The sequence below is a fragment of the Cynocephalus volans genome, chromosome 2 (assembly GCF_027409185.1).
Source record: "Cynocephalus volans isolate mCynVol1 chromosome 2, mCynVol1.pri, whole genome shotgun sequence".
Lineage (NCBI taxonomy): Eukaryota > Metazoa > Chordata > Mammalia > Dermoptera > Cynocephalidae > Cynocephalus > Cynocephalus volans.
This window is the reverse complement of record NC_084461.1, coordinates 116528783-116549901: the sequence shown is the minus strand read 5'-3', so window position 1 is coordinate 116549901 and position 21119 is coordinate 116528783. Positions and strand designations below refer to the sequence as shown.

Here is a 21119-nt window from a genome sequence, read left to right as displayed (position 1 = left end):
GAAGGTGCAGAGTAAGGAAGTGACCAGCCAAAGTTCTCCTAGTGGATTGGTCAAAGGAATTGCTTAATCATTTATTCAGCTGACACTGAGCACCTGCTCCAGGCCAGGCTCTGTGTGGGACACAAAAAAGACATGGTCCCCACCCTCACAAAGCTCAAGTGTACTTCATGGGACAGACCATGTGTGCACATGTGCATGCCTGAGCCTAGCAGTCTTGGGTGGGGTGGGCTCTGTTTGGGCAACTTGCTCTCTGGCTAGAGAGGAAAGAGGGATGGGAGGAGTGGGAGGTATCCCCTCCTGATTGTCCTCCACCAGAAGAACAGAGTTCTAACACTTGAATAACTTGTATAATCATATTTTAGATGACTAATACCTGCACAGGGCTAGGCACATAGTATATGCTTAACAAATTGTTGATGAACGAGTGTTGAACAATTAGGAGTGACAAAATGAATTTGGAAAATGTATGTTTCTGGGGCTGAAGAGTATCACACATTGTACTTTGAAAACCACCCTCAACCTTGAACTCTCCAAGTAGCCAAAGTCTGACAGTTTTAGCTTTTACCAAAGCCATAAAGAACCATAAAGATAAGTGTACCCCTCTGACCTTCATAGAACTAAGAACTCTGGAAGGCAGCCTGGTGTTGAGCTATAAAGAGCACATGCTTTCTTCGGTTCTGCCACTTCTGGCCATGTGACTTTGGGCTACTCAGTCATCTCTATCAGCCTGCTTCTTCACCTTCAAAGACGTAATGATATTACCCCCTCCTGGGTTTGTTGTACACATTGGACAGGAAATGTAAGTAGAGTGTCTGACACATTAAAGTTCTCATTAAATGGTAGTTCCCTTTCTACTAACCTCATGCTTTTGTCCTAAGCAAAACCATGAGTTCAACCAGCATAGTTGAATAAGCAAAGCAGGTTGCACTTAAACCCGACTAAGTGAGATTCCTAGAAATAAAAATTCTTCCAATTACTACAAACTAGAAAAGCTCTTACCATAGATATAAAATCCCTACATAAATGAATTTGAATTCCAGAAATGACTGTGAAAGAAAAATTAGCAATGGTCCATTTAAGAATGAAAAATGTATTTCTATAGTTTCCTCATAGTTACCCTTCATTCCAGGGGAAAAGTAAGAAGTAATAGTTAATAACAGAATATACATCCACCCCAGTTCCTTCTTTATAATTTGATTGTAACTTAAGCCAGGAAATTTCTTGGCCAGCTGCAAAAACAAAATCAACCAACCAACCAAACAAACAAAAAAACGGGCTATTTAATTCTTTTTGTTTATAAAGGCTTTATTGAGATATAATTTACATACCATATGCTATAGATTGGATACGCGCCCCCCCCCAACCTCACTGAAGCTTAAATCCCCACTGTAACTGTTGAGGGTGGGAAATCCTATAATGGTAATTGAAAGGTAGGGCCTTGAAGAGGTGATCAGATTGTAGGACCATGCCATAGTGAATGGATTGATAATGGTGGTCAAGGTTTGGTTCTGAGAGCTTTAAAAGGAGAGCACGTGAGGGTCTCTCTCTCTCTCTGCTCCACCATTTTTGGCCATGTGAGACCTCTGCATTGCTGTAAAGCCACCCTCACTAGATGTGTTCCCTGGACTTTGGACTTCCCAGTCTCTGAAACTGTAAGCAATAAATTTCGTTTTCTTACAAATCACCCAGTTCCAAGTTATAAGCAACAGAAATGGATGAATATGGAAATGGATGGTACCAGTGAAGTGGGGTGTTGCTTACAACAAATACTTGAAAATGTAGAAGCAGCTTTGGAACTGGGTGTTGAAGAGAGGCTGGAAGAACTTGAAGGAGCAGGCTAGAAAAAGCCTAGCTGTTGTGGGAGTTTAGAAGACAAGGAAACCAGGGAAAGTTTGGAACTTCTTAAAGACTGGTTAAATGGTGGTGAGCAGAATGCTGATAGAAATATGGACAATAAAGGCCATATTAAGGAGATCTCAGATGAAAATGAGAAGAGATTTATTGGAAACTTGGGCAAAGATCACTCTTGCTATGAACTGGCAAGGAATTTGGCTGCATTCTGTTCATTCCCAAAAGTTTTATGGAATGTGGAACTTAAACATGCTGACCCAAGGTATTTGGTAGAAGAAATTTCTAAGCAGCAAAACATTTAGAAAGCTGCATGGCTACTTGCAGCAGCCTATGTTGAGTTATGGCAGAAAAGGCATGATATAAAGTCAAAATGTATAACTAAATGGAAAGCATGAGAGTCTCTCTGCTCTGCCATGTGAGATCCCTGCATTGCTGTAAAGCAACCACCAAAGAAGACTCTCCAGACGAGTTCCCTGGACTTTGGACTTCCTGGCTTCTGAAACTATAAGCAATACATCTTGTTTTCTTATTAATCACCAGTTCCAGGTATTTCTGTCATAAGCAACAGAAATGAGCTACTACGCCATAAAGTTCACTCTTTTAAAGTGTACAATTCAGTAGTTTTTAGTATATTCACAGAATTGTGCAACCATAACCACTATTTAATTTTAGAACATTTTCATCACCTCTGCAAGAAACCCCATACCTATTAGCAGTCACTCCCAATTCTCTTCTTTCCCCAGCCCCTGGCAACCACTAATCTACTTTCTGTCTCTATGGATTTGCCTAATCTGTACATTTCCTGTAAATGGAATTATACAATATGTAGTCTTTTGCAGCTGGCTTCTTTTACCTAGCATAATGTTTTCAAGATTCATCCACTTTATTACAATATGTATCAGTACTTCATTCATTTTTATGGATGAATAACATTCCATAGCATGGGTATACCATATTTTATTTATCTATTCATTGATTGACAGATATTTGGATTGTTTCTATTTTTTGGCTACTATGAATAATGCTGCTATGAATGTTCATGTACAAGATTTTGTGTGTACATATGTTTTCATTTTTCTTGGGTATATATACAGTAGAGAAATTGTTGGGTCATATGGTAAATCTATTTTTACCCTTTTGAGGAACTCCAATCTGTTTCCATAGTGGCTATGCCAGTTTACAATCCCAACAGTAATGAATGAGGGTTTCAATTTCTCCACATCCCTATTAGCACTTGTTATCATGTGTCTTTTCAATTGTAGCCATCCCAGGGGGTTTGAAGAGGTATCTCATTGTGGCTTTGATTTGCATTTCCCTAAAGACTGATGATGTTAAACATCTTTTGCATTGAATTTGTAGATCAATTTGGGGGGGAGTATTACCATCTTAAGAATAAGTTTTCTGGCTTTTTCAAGATGGCGGTGGCTGCGGCGGCTGGTGCGGAGTAGCTGAGGTGGAAAAGGCGGCCACTGGGCCTCAGGCAGCTGGGAAACTTGTGGACCTTCCTCTCGCCATCTCTTAAGGGAGGACCGCTGCTGGTGGCCGGTCGTGGGGGCTGACCGCCACTTCGCCCCCGGCAGGAGAGGCTGCCTCACTTACAGGCAACAGCTTTGAAGTGTGGAGCAGGAAAAGAACTGTTTCTTAGCTGCAAAAGCGAGTCTCTAAACAGGGAACACGGCGCCAGGGCTGCTGTGGATGCAGACAGGATCCCGGAGGCCAGGGCCGCGCTGAAGGCGGCCAGCTGCCCTATTCAGGATTCGAGGTTTCAGGCCGGCATTAAAGAAGATTCCTGGGAGTGCCCGAGCTGCGCCGCAACTGAACAGCCCGAGGCGGCAGCGGCCGAGAACGGGGAAGGTGGCAAACCAGAGGCAGAGAGTGACCACCCGACCTGGCACAGCCCTGTGAGTGACCCCTGGCCCAGCTCTGTGCGGGGGCTGACGCCCACCCAGCTCCCGCCTGCACCACCAGGCCACTCACCACCCCGGGGCTGCCTCCATTTTCCCAGGTGCTGGCAGCTCCGCCCGGCTCGGCCGTCACTGAGCCTTCCCACTTGCTTGGCCCGGCGCGGGGCTTTCCGGAGCCTGCGGGCCGGCCTCCCCTCCCACTCCCTCAGCGGTTCTCTGGCGGGGCTGCTGGCGGGGGGCATCCCCGGCCAGTGTCGGGAGGGCAAGGAAGTACGGGTGGGGCCGACTGTCACTCCACCACACCCTGGACTCCGGGCCCCCGGTAAACTTCCTGTTACTGGGAGGCAGATACCATCTCTGCGGCCACCAGTTCGGAAAAAAGCCTAACCAATTTCTGGTTGGGAATAGTGTGGTAGGAGAGTTCCCAGGTCCACTTGAACCTGCCAGAGAGCAGGCGGCAGGCGGGCGCTAGATTCGGTCTATGCCGGGTGGATACAAAGGTGAACAAGACCCGAGAAAGATCTACACAGTGCTACAAAGGCACCCAGAGTGGCCGGTCGCCTGTGCCTAGCAGAAACCTGGTAGACTTCCTGGGCGAGGCGGTGCCGAGCAGGGTCTTGAAGGTCCAGCTGATAGACGAGGGGTGCACAGAGTGGGGAGACGTGTGGCCAGGGAGGCAGAGACTCAACAGAAACCACACACCCGGTGGGGTCGCCACTGCACGATTCAACAGCCTGGGCCAGAGCACACGGAAGAGGGAGAAGTCCTGCACAGGAAGTGAAAGCTCAACAGAGATCACACACCCTGTGGTACGTGATCCACCAGCCCAGCAGAGTCCAAGCTGACCAGAAAGGTGGCTCCCCGGAGAAGCCCAAGACCCGAGGCAACCACACACACAAGGCACTAGAGGCCAACTGAGCAGTCACGGAGGTAGCCATATGAAATTGGCAACCACAGCAACATCCTAGTTAGTCATTAGTCTCAAACCAGTGGACTGTGAAACCCCCTGCCACAATGAATAAACACCAAAAAACAGATACCAGAAATACAAAAAATCAAGAAAGTACACCACCAAAAGTTAATAAATCTCAAACTCTAGATCCTATAGAACAAGAAGCCCTTGAAATGACTGACAAGGAATTTCGAGTGATAATTCTAAGGAAACTGAATGAGATACAAGAAAACTCAGCTAGACATCATGATGAAATGAGGAAAAGTATACAGGATCTGAAAGAGGAAATGTACAAGGAAATCAATGTCCTGAAAAAAAAATGTAGCAGAACTTGCTGAACTGAAGAAGTTATTCAGCGAAATAAAAAACACAACGGAGAGTTTAACCAGCAGGCTTGTCGAAGTTGAAGAGAGAACCTCTGAACTTGAAGATGGGCTGTTTGAAATAACACAAGCAGACAAAAAGAAAGAAAAAAGAATCAAGGACATTGAAGAAAATCTGAGAGAGATATCAGACAACCTTAAGCGCTCAAATATCCGAGTCATGGGTATTCCAGAAGGGGAGGAAAATGGAGATTCCATAGAAAACATATTCAACAAAATAGTGGCAGAAAACTTCCCAGGTATAGGAAAAATCACAGATCTTCAGATCCAGGAAGCTCAACGATCTCCAAATGTATTCAACCCAAAAAGACCTTCTCCAAGACATGTCATAGTCAAATTGGCAAAACTCAGAGACAAAGAGAGAATCTTAAAAGCTGCAAGAGAGAAGCATCAAATCACCTATAAGGGAGCCCCAATCAGGTTAACATCAGACTTTTCATCACAAACCCTAAAAGCTAGAAAGGAATGGGATGATATTTTCAAAATACTAAAAGACAAAGATTGCCAGCCAAGAATACACTACCCTGCAAGGCTATCCTTCCGAAATAAAGGGCAAATAGTATATTTCTCAGACAAACAAAAACTGCGGGAGTTCACTACCACACGACCACCCTTACAAGAAATCCTCAAGGGAGTACTGGGTTTGGTTCCTGAAAAATAACTACCACTGCCATAAAAACCCAAGAAAAATCAAAACCCACTAGTATAATAAAAATGGCATTCATGAAGAGAAAACAAGCAAACAAAAATGCTATCTACAACCTAAGGAACCAACAAACACAGAAACCAAACAGTAAATCAGAAAGCAAGGAACAAAAGACCCCTAAGACAACCAAACAACCAATAAAATGCTAGGAATAAATAAACACCTTTCAATAACAACTCTTGATGTAAAAGGCTTAAATTCCCCAATTAAAAGACACAGACTGGCTGACTGGATCAAAAAGTAGGACCCAACTATATGCTACCTACAAGAGACCCACCTCACCCATAAAGATTCACACAGACTAAGAGTGAAAGGATGGAAAAAGATTTACCATGCAAACAGAAAAGAAAAATGAGCTGGAGTAGCTATTCTTATATCTGACAAAACAGACTTTAAACTAAAAACCATAAAAAGAGACAATGAGGGACACTACTTAATGATAAAAGGACTGATCCATCAAGAAGACATAACAATCATAAATATGTACGCACCCAACGTTGGAGCAGCCAGATTTATAAAACAAACTCTATTAGACCTAAAGAAGGAAATAGACACTAATACCATAATAGCAGGGGACCTGAACACCCCACTGTCAATACTAGACAGATCATCTAGGCAAAGAATCAGTAGAGAAACACAAGATCTAAACAAGACTCTAGACCAACTGGAATTGGCAGATATCTACAGAACATTCCACCCAACAACCTCAGAATATTCATTCTTCTCATCAGCACATGGATCATTCTCCAGGATAGATCACATATTAGGTCACAAATCAGGTCTCAATAAATTCAAAAAAATTGGAATTATCCCATGTATCTTCTCAGACCACAATGGATTAAAACTAGAAGTTAATAACAAACGAAACTCTGGAAACTATAGAAACATATGGAAATTAAACAGCAACACATATGTAAAATTATTCACCACGATCAAGTGGGATTCATCCCAGGGATGCAAGGTTGGTTCAACATACGCAAATCAATAAATGTGATACACCATATTAATAAAGTCAAACACAAGGACCATATGATCATCTTTATAGATGCTGAAAAAGCGTTGATAAAGTTCAGCACTCATTCATGACAAAGACCCTCTATAAGTTAGGTATAGAGGGAAAGTATCTCAACATAATTAAAGCCATATATGCCAAACCCACTGCCAATATCATCCTGAATGGGCAAAAGCTGAAAGCTTTTCCTTTAAGAACAGAAACTAGACAAGGATGCCCACTCTCACCACTCCTATTCAACATAGTGTTGGAAGTACTAGCCAGAGCAATCAGAGAAAAGAAGGAAATAAACGGCATCCAGATTGGAAAAGATGAAGTCAAACTGTCCCTGTTTGCAGATGACATGATCCTATATATCGAAGAGCCTAAAACCTATACAAAAAAACTCTTGGAATTGATAAATGATCTCAGCAGAGTAGCAGGATACAAAATCAACACACAAAAATCAGTAGCATTTCTTTTCTCCAATAGTGAACATGCAGAACGAGAAATCAAGAAAGCCTGCCCATTTACAATAGCCACCAAAAAAATAAAATACTTAGGAATTGAGTTAACCAAGGAGGTGAAAAATCTCTATAATGAGAACTACAAACCACTGCTGAGAGAAATTAGAGAGGATACAAGAAGATGGAAAGATATCCCATGCTCTTGGATTGGAAGAATCAACATAGTGAAAATGTCCATACTACCTAAAGTGATATACAAATTCAATGCAATCCCCATCAAAATTCCAAAGACATTTTTCTCAGAAATGGAAAGAACTATCCAGACATTTATATGGAATAATAAAAGACCACACGTAGCCAAAGCAATGCTGAGCAAAAAAAATAAAGCTGGAGGCATAACACTACCTGACTTTAAGCTATACTACAAAGCTATAATAACCAAAACAGTATGGTACTGGCATAAAAACAGACACACTGATCAATGGAATAGAATAGAGAATCCAGAAATCAACCCACACACTTACTTCCATCTGATCTTTGACAAAAGCACCAAGCCTATTCACTGGGGAAGGGACTGCCTCTTCAGCAAATGGTGCTGGGATAACTGGATATCCATATGCAGGAGAATGAAACTAGAGCCATACCTCTCACTGTATACTAAAATCAACTCAAAATGGATTAAGGATTTAAATATACACCCTGAAACAATAAAACTTCTTAAAGAAAACATAGGAGAAACACTTCAGGAAATAGGACTGGACACAGACTTCATGAATACGACCCCAAAAGCATGGGCAACCAAAGGAAAAATAAACAAATGGGATTATATCAAACTAAAAAGCTTCTGCACAGCAAAAGAAACAATTAACAGAGTTCAAAGACAACGAACAGAATGGGAGAAAATATTTGCAAAATATACATCTGACAAAGGATTAACATCCAGAATATATAAGGAACTCAAACAACTTTACAAGAAAAAAACAAGCAACCCAATTAAAAAATGGGCAAAAGAGCTAAGTAGGCATTTCTCTAAGGAAGATATCCAAATGGCCAACAGACATATGAAAAAATGCTCAACATCACTCAGCATCTGGGAAATGCAAATCAAAACCACATTGAGATACCATCTAACCCCAGTTAGGATGGCTAAAATCCAAAAGACTATGAACGATAAATGCTGGCGAGGCTGCGGAGAAAAAGGAACTCTCATACATTGTTGGTGGGACTGCAAAATGGTGCAGCCTCTATGGAAAATGGTATGGAGGTTCCTCAAACAATTGCAGATAGATCTACCATACGACCCAGCTATCCCACTGTTGGGAATATACCCAGAGGAATGGAAATCATCAAGTCGAAGGTATACCTGTTCCCCAATGTTTATCGCAGCACTCTTTACAATAGCCAAGAGTTGGAACCAGCCCAAATGCCCATCATCAGATGAGTGGATACGGAAAATGTGGTACATCTACACAATGGAATACTACTCAGCTATAAAAACGAATGAAATACTGCCATTCGCAACAACATGGATGGACCTTGAGAGAATTATATTAAGTGAAACAAGTCAGGCACAGAAAGAGAAATACCACATGTTCTCACTTATTGGTGGGAGCTAAAAATTAATATATAAATTCACACACACTCGCACACACACGCACACACACACACACACACACACACACACAAAACCGGGGGGGGGGGGAAGAAGATATAACAACCACAATTACTTGAAGTTGATATGACAAGCAAACAGAAAGGACATTGTTGGGGGGGAGAGGGGGAGGGAGAAGGGAGGGAGGTTTTGGTGATGGGGAGCAATAATCAGCCACAATGTATATCGAGAAAATAAAATTAAAAAAAAATAATAATGATAAGTTTTCTGCTCCATGAACTGAATATGGGTGTCTTGCCATATATTTAGGTCTTCTTTAAATTCTTTCAATGACATTTTGTAGTTTTCAGAGTATAAATTTTGCAATTATTTTTTGTTAAACTTATTCCTGAAGAACTTCCTTTGGTATTTCATTTTTTTGTGTTTTTGGGTTTTTTTGGTGGCCAGTGTGGGGATCTGAATTCTTGACCTTGGTGTTATAAGGCTATACTCTAATCAACTGAGCTAACCAGCCAGGCCTGGTATTTCTTGCCAGGCAGCACTGCTAGAAACAAATTTTCTCAGTTTCTGTGTATCTGGGAATGTCTTTATCTTGTTTTTGAAAGATACTTTTGCTGGATATATGATTCTTGGTCGACAGTTTTTTTTCTTTCAGAACTTGGACTATGTAATCTCATTGCCTTCTGTCCTCCATTGTTTCTGTTGAGAAGTCAAATGTTAATCTTATTGGAGTTCTCTTGTATGTGACAAGTCATATTTTTGCTGCTTTTAAAACATCTCCCCCCAAAAAAACAAAGACAAAAAATAAAAATTAAAAAAACTTTTCCCTTGTCTTTGGCTTTCATCAGTTTTACCATGATGTATCAGGGTGTAGATCTCTTTGTGGTTATTCTACTTGGAGTATGTAGAGCTTCTGAGATGTGTTGGTTAATTTTTTTCATCAAATTTGGAAAGTTTTCAGCCATTATTTCTTTGAGTATTTTTTTCTGCACCTTTCTCCTTCTAGTATTTCCATTATGCATACGTTACTGTGCTCAATGGTGTTCTCTGAGGCTTTGTTCACTTTTCTTCATTCCTTTTTTTCACTCTGTTCTTTGGATTGCATAATTTCCAACCCTCTGTCTTCAAGTTTGTTTATTTTTCTGACTGCTCAAATCTTCTCTTCAGATCCTTCAGTATATCTTAAATTTTAGTTATTGTACATTTTTATTCCAGAATTTCTATTTGGTTAATTTTTTCCTTTTTTTACTTTTATAACACCATGCTCTAACCAATTGAGCCAACACACCAGTCCCCCTTTTTTACTTTTGAAAGCATGTCTTCCTTTAGTTGTTTGAACATATTTATAATGGCTGCTTTTAAGTCTTTGTTAAATCTGACATGTGGGATCTCTGAGGCAGTTTCTGTTGCATGCTTTTTTTCTCCTGTGTTTGGGTCATATTTTCCTGCACATCTTGTAATTTTTGTTGTTGTTGTTAAAAACTGGGTGTTTTTAACATAGATAATATATTGTAAAAACTCTGGGTACTGATACCCCCTCATCCCCATTTCCCTTATCTATTTAGCTTTCTGCCTCTGCTGTTATCACACCCAGCTGTTAGGCTCTACTAATTGCTGAGTATGATTGCTTTATTGCTTTTGACAATGCCCTGGTGCACAAATTGTCCCACAGTCTAATCCAATTGAATTCAAGCCCCTTTGCAGGAATAGTTTTTGAGGAAAGTCTTTGAGGCTTGTTCTGACTTCAGAAGGGCTTCTATCAGCTGTCTCTTTCTCTAGTTCTTTCTTGTAAACCAGCTATCCTATGGGTTAGTTTTTTGCTCTAATGGAGCTACCAGTCTCCTCTTAGTTGCTTATTACAAAAATCTCCATTGTTTTCATGAGCAACCTTAGGCTTCCACAGACTGTTTCAAGTAAAGTTAGTCCCTGTGGAGACAGCTTCAGAGCTCTGTTGGACTACCTCTCTCCCTGGGCAAAATCTCCAAGCCCCACCTGCAGAGCAGTGGGTGGGGAAAGTGGCCCATTTCTCTCAGAGTGACACCCTACTTTATGAGTAGGAAATTGGATGGGGATGGTAGTCTCTGGTCTTTTTGGCTTGCCTCTCCTGGTGTGGAACCTCTGTCCCATGGGTGAGCTGGGATGAGGACAATCAAGTCCCCAGTATTCTTGACCTGTGGCACCTGTGGCCAAACCTCCACTATGTGAGTAGGGGCTGGGTGGAGGAGGGATCCCCTGACCTTCTGGTTGCACACACTAGAATTTTAGCCTTTGCAACTTGGAGGTCAGGGAATGCAGGGGTGGCGTGGGAGGTGGGCATTGGTTCACCTCTTGGTGAGACACTGTATCCCTTGACTGGGAGTTAAGGGAAGAGAGAACTCCATTTTCTTGGTCACACCCACCTAGAGTGGAGCTTCCATTTTTCTGTGCTGGGGGGAAGGGGAAAGGAATGATGAAGGGGTTGGGACTCAAGTGCCATTGACACCTACTGTTCTTACCAAGATATAATAGACTTTCTTGAATAAATGTTTCTCAAATAAATAAATGCTGTATGCCCTGAGGACAATTTCCAGAGACTCTAAGTGTGTGTGTATCATTTTCACCAGTTATGGTTGTTTTACCAGGGAATAGGTCTGTGGAGCTCTTCATGCTGCAGTTTTGGAAGTCTGAGAATCTTTTTGTGTTCTTAGTGATTTGTGTATCTTCTTTGGAGAAATGCCTATTCTCCCAAATGGGCAAATGATTTTACCCATTTTTAAATTGAGTTGTTGATATGGACTGTCTCCCAAGTTTTATGTATTAGCTCGATCCCCACTGTGACTGTTAAGAGGGTGGGAAATCCTATTATGGTAATTGTAGGTGGGGCCTTAAAAAGGCGATTGGATTCTGAGGACCATGCATAGTGAATGGATTAAAAATGGTGGTTCTGAGGGCTTTAAAAGGGGAGTGCATGAGGCACTCTCTCTCTCTCTCTCTCTCTGCTCCAACATTCTGCCATGTGACACCCTGCATTGCTGTAGGATCACCTCACCAGATGTGTTCCCTGGACTTTGGACTTCCCAGCCTCAGAAACTGTAAGCAATAAATTTCATTTTCTTACAAATTACCCAGTTCCAGGTATTTTGTTATAGGCAACAAAAATGGACTAATATAGTTGTCTTTCTACTGTTGAGTTTAAGAGTTCTTTTTTATTCTGAATACAAGTCCTCTATCAGATATATGATTTGTGAATATTTTCTCCCACTTTGTGGGTCGTCTTTTTGGCTATTTAATTCTTCTACTCATATTTCCATTTATAAATAACTGAGCCAGGAGGCTGCTAAACCTTAAAGTGTTCTCGGCATCTTACTTTTTTTTTACATTAGCAGTAAAGAAAAAGCCACCATAGTGGAGAGGCCTCAGTGAAGAGTTCTGTGGTCATCTGAGGCTGAACCAAAGCAAAAGACCCAGGGAGTGTGAGTGGGAATGTGGGAGTGGGGGACATGTGGGAAGGAGAAGGGGCACTCAGGGAACTGGCTCTGCCCCTTGCATCCTGGCACTGGATCCACCACACCTCTACCAGGCTGCACTCTTGGGACATAAGCAAATGGGATGGACTCTGTAACAGGTACCTAGCACTGAGGGGAAGCTCTGGAAGGTGCCACTGTAAACCTGCTCCCCAGTCTTGCAAACACTGAGCAGGAGCCGCCAGCCTTGGGCTATCCATGCTTCTTGCTAGAGCATGTGGGTCAATCCAGCCTTTCCGAGAACCTCCACTTTCTCCACACCATCTCTGTGCCATATGGGGAATCCTTGCCTTTCTTTTGGGCTCCAGAGACATGCTTAAAACCACACCAAGGTTTTGGATAACAAGGCAGACCTGAATTAGCCTTAAACATAAATTGAATGTAGCCTGTCAGAAGGGAGGAATTACAGTCCTTTCAGGGACCTGAGGCACCTGCAGCTTCTCCTGAGCAGCCCTGCCTAAGCCTTGTTTTTGTCAGCATGCCACTTTGGACTCTGTCTGAGGGTTCTTCTGCACACCAGAAGGGATGGACAAAGTCTGTTTATCCAGAAACTTGGCAGGAGGCACAGGTAAAGCAGCTTCTGAACAAAGACACATTCCGAGATCCTGGTGGCCGCTGTCAGAGGAACACAGCTAAGAGGCAACAGGCAAACAGTTTGGGGTGAGGCAGCTGATAAACAAACAGAGAAGCACATTCAGGCCAGAGTGAGGGGAAGCCGCTGGGTCTCCTCTGTCTGTTTTCTGGCAAGGTCTGCTTACTGAAGCACTGACTGGAAATAAAAGTCCCACTGGTGCTGGCTGGAGATGAAAATCTCCATATCTTGTCCCCTTTGAGTCTGCCAGAGGTCTGAGAGTGGACTTGGTTGAACAACTTGGTTAACATTCAGACTACCTTGACAACCAAGTTGCCAGTCTTCACACTAGCCAGCAATGTCCCAGGGCAGCCTGCAGGCCTGATGGAAAGAAAACACCACAAACCTGCCTATCATTTCAGGTCTTCCTCTTCGCCAGAGCCCACCAAGATCCAAGAGGAGACACATCCTTGGGAGCTGCTGTTTGAAGTCCCACATAGTGGCCAGTCACATGCCGGTCTTAGTCTGCCTCATTTTCCCCTTGCTTGCTGTCCCCAATGCTTCCTAGAAGTTCTGTTAGCAGGGCACGAGGCCTCCATATCCCTCCACAAACCTGGCCTACCTCTGGGCTATGAGTGGAGAATCAGTGTGTCCTACTGCTGTCCATGCCCTGACCCCAGGACCCAGGAAAGGTGGCATAAAGCTAGTTCCTCCAGAGCTCTAGGCCCTTTGCTGGAGGCTTTATCATGTTTCAGGGCATAACCACCAGTAGCTCTACCCATGGGTTCTTAGCAGATGTAGCCAGCTCTGCAAAAGAGGACAGAAGTACATATGGTACAGCAGCAGCCCTGTCGCAGACCACTGGTGGCCTTTCGAGAAGGCTAGGCCTTAGCACACAAGTCTCTCTCAGGACCTCTGGACATGAGGCCTAGGAGAAATGGTGTCCAGCTTAGAGGTGACTGCCTCAGTTTTCCCAGCCCAGAGACCGAAGGGGGTCAAGTCTACCTAATGGTGTTCCATGGGAAGAGAGGACATGCTTGAGGCAAAGGCCAGCCTATGCTTAGACCCTGGCCAGGAGCCAGGTTCACTTCTGCTGCTCTCTCTGCGGCCCTGCTAATGAGCCCAGGCTCTCTGGAAAGCAGGGCATTCGCTGCCTTTCCTGCTCCTTTAGCCTGAGGGCAGGAGGCCTCTGGGCTTCCTCACACATAGGGTCTCTGCTCTCTGGGGTCTGTGACACTGATTTGGCTATGTGGGGGTCATGCCCATAGAGACTGAGGTCTAACGACTGCAGTGGGTCTCAGGGACAAGAATCCCATCATCGTACTGTCTGGGATGTTTGGGGTCGCTTCATTGCCCAACAGAAATTTTAGTCCCAATCCAGATCCCACCAGTTCCTGCTCCTGTTCCTGACCAGCTGCTATCCTACAGATAACTTTGTTACTACATGTGGCTGGCATTCCTGCCCCAGGGGCAAACAAAGACTCCTCCAGCCCTGACTCCAGAGATAGATGAAGGACCTCACCCTGGATTTTTTACGTTCTTTATTCTTAAAATGAAAAATAACTTAGTTCAAGCTGGAACAACTAAAGCAACAAAATAAATAAAGATAGGATTAGATTATAACTGATGGAATAAAATAAATACTCATATGCATGAGTCTGTACTGATATAAATTAATAATTGCATAAATTAACAAATGGGTGTTGAGGGGAAGCTCTTATTCCCAGAATTCCAATTAACAAATGTAGAAGGAGGGCTGGTCAGTTAGCTCAGTTGTTTAGAGCATGGTGTTATAATGCCAATGTCAAGGGTTCAGATCCCCACAGTGGCCAACTGTCAAAAAATAATAAATAAGTAAACTAAACTTAAAAAAAAAAAATGTAGAAGGAATGTGGGAAATGAAAAATCACCACTAGGCAAACCCCACAACAATAGCTATTTCAGTCAAGGTCTAGTGATGGATGCTACTAAAATCAGTGTGTAAAAGTTTGAGGAGACTCAGGATTTTGTAAAATCTCAAAGTATCCCTCCCAAGGTATTTATTAATTACAAAGGGAAAACAGTAACTTTACAGTGGAGAAATCTAGTAGACACCAGTGTAACTAAGTGATCAAGTTTAACATCACTAGTGATAAGACATATCAACATCATGTACCCACTGGTAGGATACCCTGAGGACACATCACTTCTATGATATTCTTACCAAAAGTGCATAGCTCAATCTAATCATGAGAAAAATCACATAAGCCCAAACAGAGGTATATCAAAATAAGCCGTAAAAAATGTCAAGGTGATGAAAGATAAAGAAAGACAGAAGAACTGTGACAGATAGGAGAATGAGACATGACAACCAAATACAATGTGGGATTCTAGATTGGATCCTAAAACAGAAAAAGAACATTAGTGGAAAAACTGGTTAAATTCAAACAAGGTCTGTAGTTTCGTTAATACTATTATAACCAATGTTAATTTCCCGGTTTTGATAAATGGATTATGTGTATTTAAATTGTTAACATCAGGGGAGGCTAGGTGAAGGGTATATGTGAATTTTCTGTACTATTTTCACAACTTTTCTCTAAATCAAAAAATATTTAAAAACAAACGTAAAAAATAAATTGATTCTTGGTAACTGCACAGGATGAATAAATAGGACTTCACAAACAGCCCCTGAGGAAGGAAACTGCCTTATGCATGTATATACACACAGAAGAATGCACTCACACAAGTCCCAACTCAGACATCAGATTCCTGCCTCCTGGTATTCAGGCATTTCTATAGTTAAACATGTCATCCTTGAGTTCCTGGCTGAACTTGTCCTCCTGTGGAGGGGTGAGAGGGACAGTTCAGGCAGGCTTCTCTGACACCGAGGGTATGCCCAATGGGAGATCCTGGCACAAGGGTGTAAGGCAAAGACACAATCTGAAGATAGTCCCTCTACCTGTGTCGTGCTAGCGGGGATGCAGAGGACCTGCTCTGGGCCCTGGGCTTGACCCTGTGGGAGAGCTGAAGCCATTTTTTCCACTGGCACTGGCCAGGTCAGCATGGGTTTAGATCTATACCCTGTTCTCCAAACCCTAAAACTGCCACTGTAGGGAGAGGGGTTCAGCTTCCAGCAAGTCTCATCATCTATTATACTGGCTGCCACCTGGACCTTAGCACAGCTCCCACAATGCCCATGGCACCCAGCCAGAGGTGAAGGTAAGGAGGATGATGAGGTGCTGCCCTTACCATTCCTCACCACCCACCTATGATGCCAATTTGCTGGTACCAGACTCTGTGCTGGCCACCACGTGATGTAGCGTGGGCTGTGATCTCAACGACTTAGATGAGGTGGGCATTTTTATTATCCCCATTTAATAAATTGCGATAACATATACATAATATAAAATTTACCATCTTAACCATTTGTAAAAGTACAGTTCAGTAGAGTTCACGTTGTTGTGCAATAAATCTCCAGAACTCTTTTTATCTTGCATAACTGAAACTCCATCTCTATACCCATTAAACAACAACTCCCTGTTCCCCCTTCTTCTGGCCCCTGGTAACCACCATCTACTTTCTGTTTCTATGAGAGTAACTACTCTTCATAATTCATATAAGTGAAATTATACAATATTTGCCTTTTGTAACTGGCTTATTTTGCTAAGCATAATGTCCTAAGGTTTATCCACGTTGTAGCATGTGTCAGAATTTCCTTCCTTTTTAATGCTGAATAATATTCCATTGTGTGTGTGTGTGTGTGTGTGTGTGTGTGTGTGTGTGTGTGTGTGTGTATACTGCACATTTTGTTTATCTGTATATCCATTGATGGACATTTTGGTTGCTTTTGCCTTTCGGGTAATATGAATAATGCTACTATGAACATGGGTGTACAAATATCTCTCTGAGACCCTGCTTTCAATTCTTTTGGATTTATATTTAGAAGTGGTATTTCTGGATCATATTGTAATTCTATTTTTAATTTTTTGAGGGACGGCCATACTGTTTTCCATCACAGCTGTTCCATTTTACATTCCTACTGGCAATGTACAAGGGTTCCAACTTCTCCACATTGTCAGCAACACTTGCTATTTTTTGTTATTTTGATAGTAGCCATCCTCAGGGGTACGAGGTGGTATCGCATTGCAGTTTTGCTTTGCCTTTCTCTAATGATTAGTGATGTTGAGCATTTTTTCATATGCTTGTATTCCTATTTTATAGAGAAGGAAACTGAGGCTTTGACCGCGATGTAACCTGCCTAAATCAGCCAGGTGGCTGGCGGTAGAGTCAAAACTGGCCCTCCAATCAGTCTGACTCCAAAACTCCTGTGCTACCACCCCTCTGGGGATAACCATCCCGTCCTACTCACCCTGGTGCTTGCTTCCCTCCTTCCTCCACCCAACCACCAGTGCCCATTTGCCTTTTATTTTACCCCCACCCCCACCTCCACCTCCCAAAAAAAGTGAAGAAGGGAAAGTCTGCTGAAAAAAGGAAATCCTGGTGTATACGTGTGAGTGTGTGACAATGTGCATCCCTAGAGATGCCCATAGGCCCCTGTGAACAGAGCACAACAGGGGAAGCAATGGAATTGGAGGCCAGTGGTTACCTACCTCTCACACTCTGAGGTGCACAAAACCAGCAGGGAAAGCAGACAGGTGAGCCCCGCTGTCAGGGAAGGCTGCCGCCAGTGGGTCCAGCCGCCATCTCAGGTGCTGATGACACTTCCAGGAATTGAGGTGGGATGAACAGGCTCCCACACTTAGATGCCCCAAGGCCAGGCTGTGGCAGAAGGTGTGCAAGCACTAGGAGCCTCTGCTAGGGGATCAAAGCCAGAGAAGCATGGCCACCTCAGGGCCCAAGGTAGATATGGTGCTAATGCTGTGGGGATCCAGAGGTAGTCCACAGGCTGAGCCCACTTTCCACAGATCCTGCAGATTCCACAGCCACCACTCCTGGCTGGCCACCATTCTCTTGCAGAGGTGACTTCCACAGCTTCCTCTCTGGTCTTCTTGCTTTTCATAGCAGCTACAGTAAGCTCTTTCTAAAAACACACATCTGGCCTTGCTTCTTAGAACCCTTACTATTTTCTCACTGTCCTCAGAATAAAGTCAACTCCTCCATATACCTACAAGGCCCACCGTCAACTGGCCGCTGTAGGCATTTCTAGCCTCACCTGTCATCCCCTGAGCTCCAGATACCTTAATCCATGGGAATTCCATTCCCAGAATCTTGGCCTGGATAAGTCCTACTCATATTTCCAGACTCAGCTTCTTTATCACCCATTCTTAGAATATTTCTTCACCTTGTTATCCCACAGAGAGGGTAATTATTTACCTGAGATGACACAACAAGCAAGTCAGGATTTGAATTTGGGCTCCAGAACACTATTGCTAGTCAGAGTTGATGTTAACCCTCTCTGTAACACAGCCAGTGTGCCCCATGGGCACCTGAGCTCTGAGGGCAGGCCCCGTGCTCCAAATGTCTACACTCTAAGTGTCCAGCACAAGGACAGAAACAATGTCTGATGATTTCCCTCAGCCGTATTGCACCTAGGGAAAGGGATAAAGGACTAGCAGGGGCCCCTCACAGGTTTTCCTTGGGAGGAACATAGAGCAGAGGACGGGTTAGAAGCAGGGAAATCCTACCTGCATGATCAATAGCAAGAAACTAGTCCATGAGGATGCTCTCCCCAGAAGGAGGGTGTGCCCTGACCCAGCATCTCCTGGTCCTTACCAGGGGTTAAGCAGGAAACACAGGGGGAGATGTATACATCCTGAAACTTAGAAAACCTGCCACCAAACCACTTAGGATACTGAGGGACTGGTGGCACAAGTTGGAGCCCCTGCCCACCAACCAGCCCTATGCTCAGAAAGGTCTCTGTGAGCCTCTCTCCATGAGTGCCTTGGGGCCAGGGTTACGCCTCCCTTGGTTCCTTGCATCCAATCAGCGTTAGGCGGTCCTCTGCTTTCTTTCGGAGAAATTGGGGCTTCAGGAAAGGACCTGAAGTCTCACCACAAGGTACACGGCAGAGCAGTAGACCTCCTGACACCTCCCAAAGTCTGTGGCCAGGGAAAGGCCAGACCTGTCCCTGCCCTACCCAGCAACAAGGCCCTTCTCTGTGTCTGCATGTAAGCTCAGCAAAGTTCCCCACACCCCTCCACCCATCCCTGGCAGGAAGGTGACTCAGGCTCTACATCTGGGCAGCCTGGGACTAGGCCCCCCCCCCCAGGGCATCATCTAGGCTCTTGGGAAACAATTTCATCTGTTGTGAAACTCAGAAAGGAAGAGACAGTTGGTGACAACACTCTTCCATCACCTCCATACTGGACAGAAACGATCCAGGAATGAGCCTAAAGTGAATCCTGCTCTCTTGGACTGCACACTTGTGGCTAGAAGTATAACCTAGTCGCATGAGTGCCAGACAGGTTTTAGGGGGAGAAGGGTCGCTGACCCAGGCACTGCGAGGGAGTCTAAAGGGGGGCTGGGCTGATGGAGGGTGTCTCACTCCCATGTCCCCGACCTTGGCCCCGATGGGGGCTGGCACCCACCTCGGTCACGATGGTGGACAGGTAGACGTCCTTGCTGAACTCCCAGCCATCCAGGCAGCTCTCCTGCTCCAGCTGCTCCAGGTCCACGTCGCGCACCGGCTCCAGCCCGAGCGCAGAGAAGTTGGCGATGGTGGCGAGCCGGTAGCGCCGGCAGCTGTGGGGCACCTCGCGGCCGTCCTGCAGCCGCAGCGGGACACTGTGGTTGCGCCAAGCGCTGCTCAGGTTCGCGGTGTCGGGCACCCGGCAGTGGTGCTCCGGGGTCCCCGCCAGAAACACGATTGACATGCTATTGAAGCCGTTGGGGACGATGCTGGCGCTGAGCAGGAAGAAGATGAGACGCTGAAAGGTCCCCCACTCGCCCAGGAAGGCAGTCACCTCGTCGTAGTCCTGCATGCTTCCAGACGCTGTTCTGCCCCTTGCACCGAGGGGTGATAAGAGCTTTCTCAGGACAGTTCCTCGAAGGCGCCAGAACGTTCCCGGGACAGGCAGGCTGCTGGAAATCGGGGCGCGCGCCCGGACAGCGTTCCCGGGAAACAGGCTGCGGCCGCTGGAACGCTCCCGGTAGCTCGGCGCAAAGCGGGACGCCTCGGCAGAGACTCGGGCCACGCCCCCCTCCCGGCGGGCGCGGGGGCCGGGCGGGGCTCCCGAGCTGACTCCGCCTGCTGCTCCGCGCCCCGCCCGCCCAGCCGCACACGCGGCGGGGACCCGGAGGACGAGCTCAGCCGCACAGTTTGCGCGCGCAGCAGGGAGCTCCGGCGACCCCAGACCGCTGACTTCCGAGACGCGGGCCCACGTGGGAGGGCGGGCGAAAGGGAGGATCCGAGGCCGGAAAGCGAGGTCTCTGAGAGGTCGCTCTCGACCTTCGCTGTCGGCGTCGCCCCAGGCCTCGCCCGGGGCGGGGGGTCTCTCCACTGTCCCTTCCAACACGGAGTCTGTGCTTAGGCGGCCTCGCGCAGGACGCGGACGCGAGAGTCAGTGGAGTCGGTGGTCCTGAGAAACGTCCGCGGGCGGCAGGGGTGGCAGGAGCGAGCCCTCTCTTCTGGCACTCCGCGCGAGTGGTTGGCACCGGCCGACAGGGGGCTCCTCCTCACCCGTCCTAGGAGGGCTCCAATCAGTCACCAGCCGGTCGCGCCCCGTGAAGCGTCCTCGGGACAGCCAGGAGCCCCGCCTTGAAAGGCCCAGAACCTGGAAGGGATGAGCAAGGTCACACTGCGTCAGAAACGGGCTCGGACCGAAGGCGAGGTGGGGCCAGGGGTTACCGGCTTGTCCCAGGGTCATGCCGACATCCTCCTGGGGCTTCTAGAGAGGACTTCGACACGTAGCCTGGCACGTTGCAAGAGCACGGTAATAGGGGCGCTGCTGTCAGGACACCTGGGCTCCGATTTTGATTCCTCGCAGTCTGCACGCCTCCAGGGCCCTTTATCGGAGTAGGTTGCCAGAGTCTTCTTGGACTGGAAGGCCTTCTGTTTGCAGAGAGCCCTACCCCGGTCTGGGAAAGGAGGGAGGGAGGAGGAGAACGTCTGGTTTGCCGCCCAGATCTGGCAGGGTAACCAAAACGAGGACTACAGCCTCCCTTTTTTTGTTTTTTTGCTCATTGCCCAGACCTGTGGCCCCTCTCCTGTTGTGCGAGCTGGCTTCAGACTGGAGCCTGA

General features: G+C 45.5%; 1 protein-coding gene across 2 annotated transcripts in view; it reads right to left on the bottom strand.

Moving 5' to 3' along the window:
* The window catches only part of LOC134369968 (solute carrier family 22 member 4), a 57353-nt gene extending 37493 nt beyond the window's left edge, over positions 1-19860 (bottom strand). For both annotated transcript variants that reach the window (XM_063086840.1, XM_063086841.1), the window contains exon 1: positions 19468-19860. In XM_063086840.1, coding sequence (XP_062942910.1) covers positions 19468-19860 — 393 coding nt within the window. The remainder of the gene's footprint in view (positions 1-19467) is intronic.
* Between the last annotated feature and the right edge of the window lie 1259 nt (positions 19861-21119).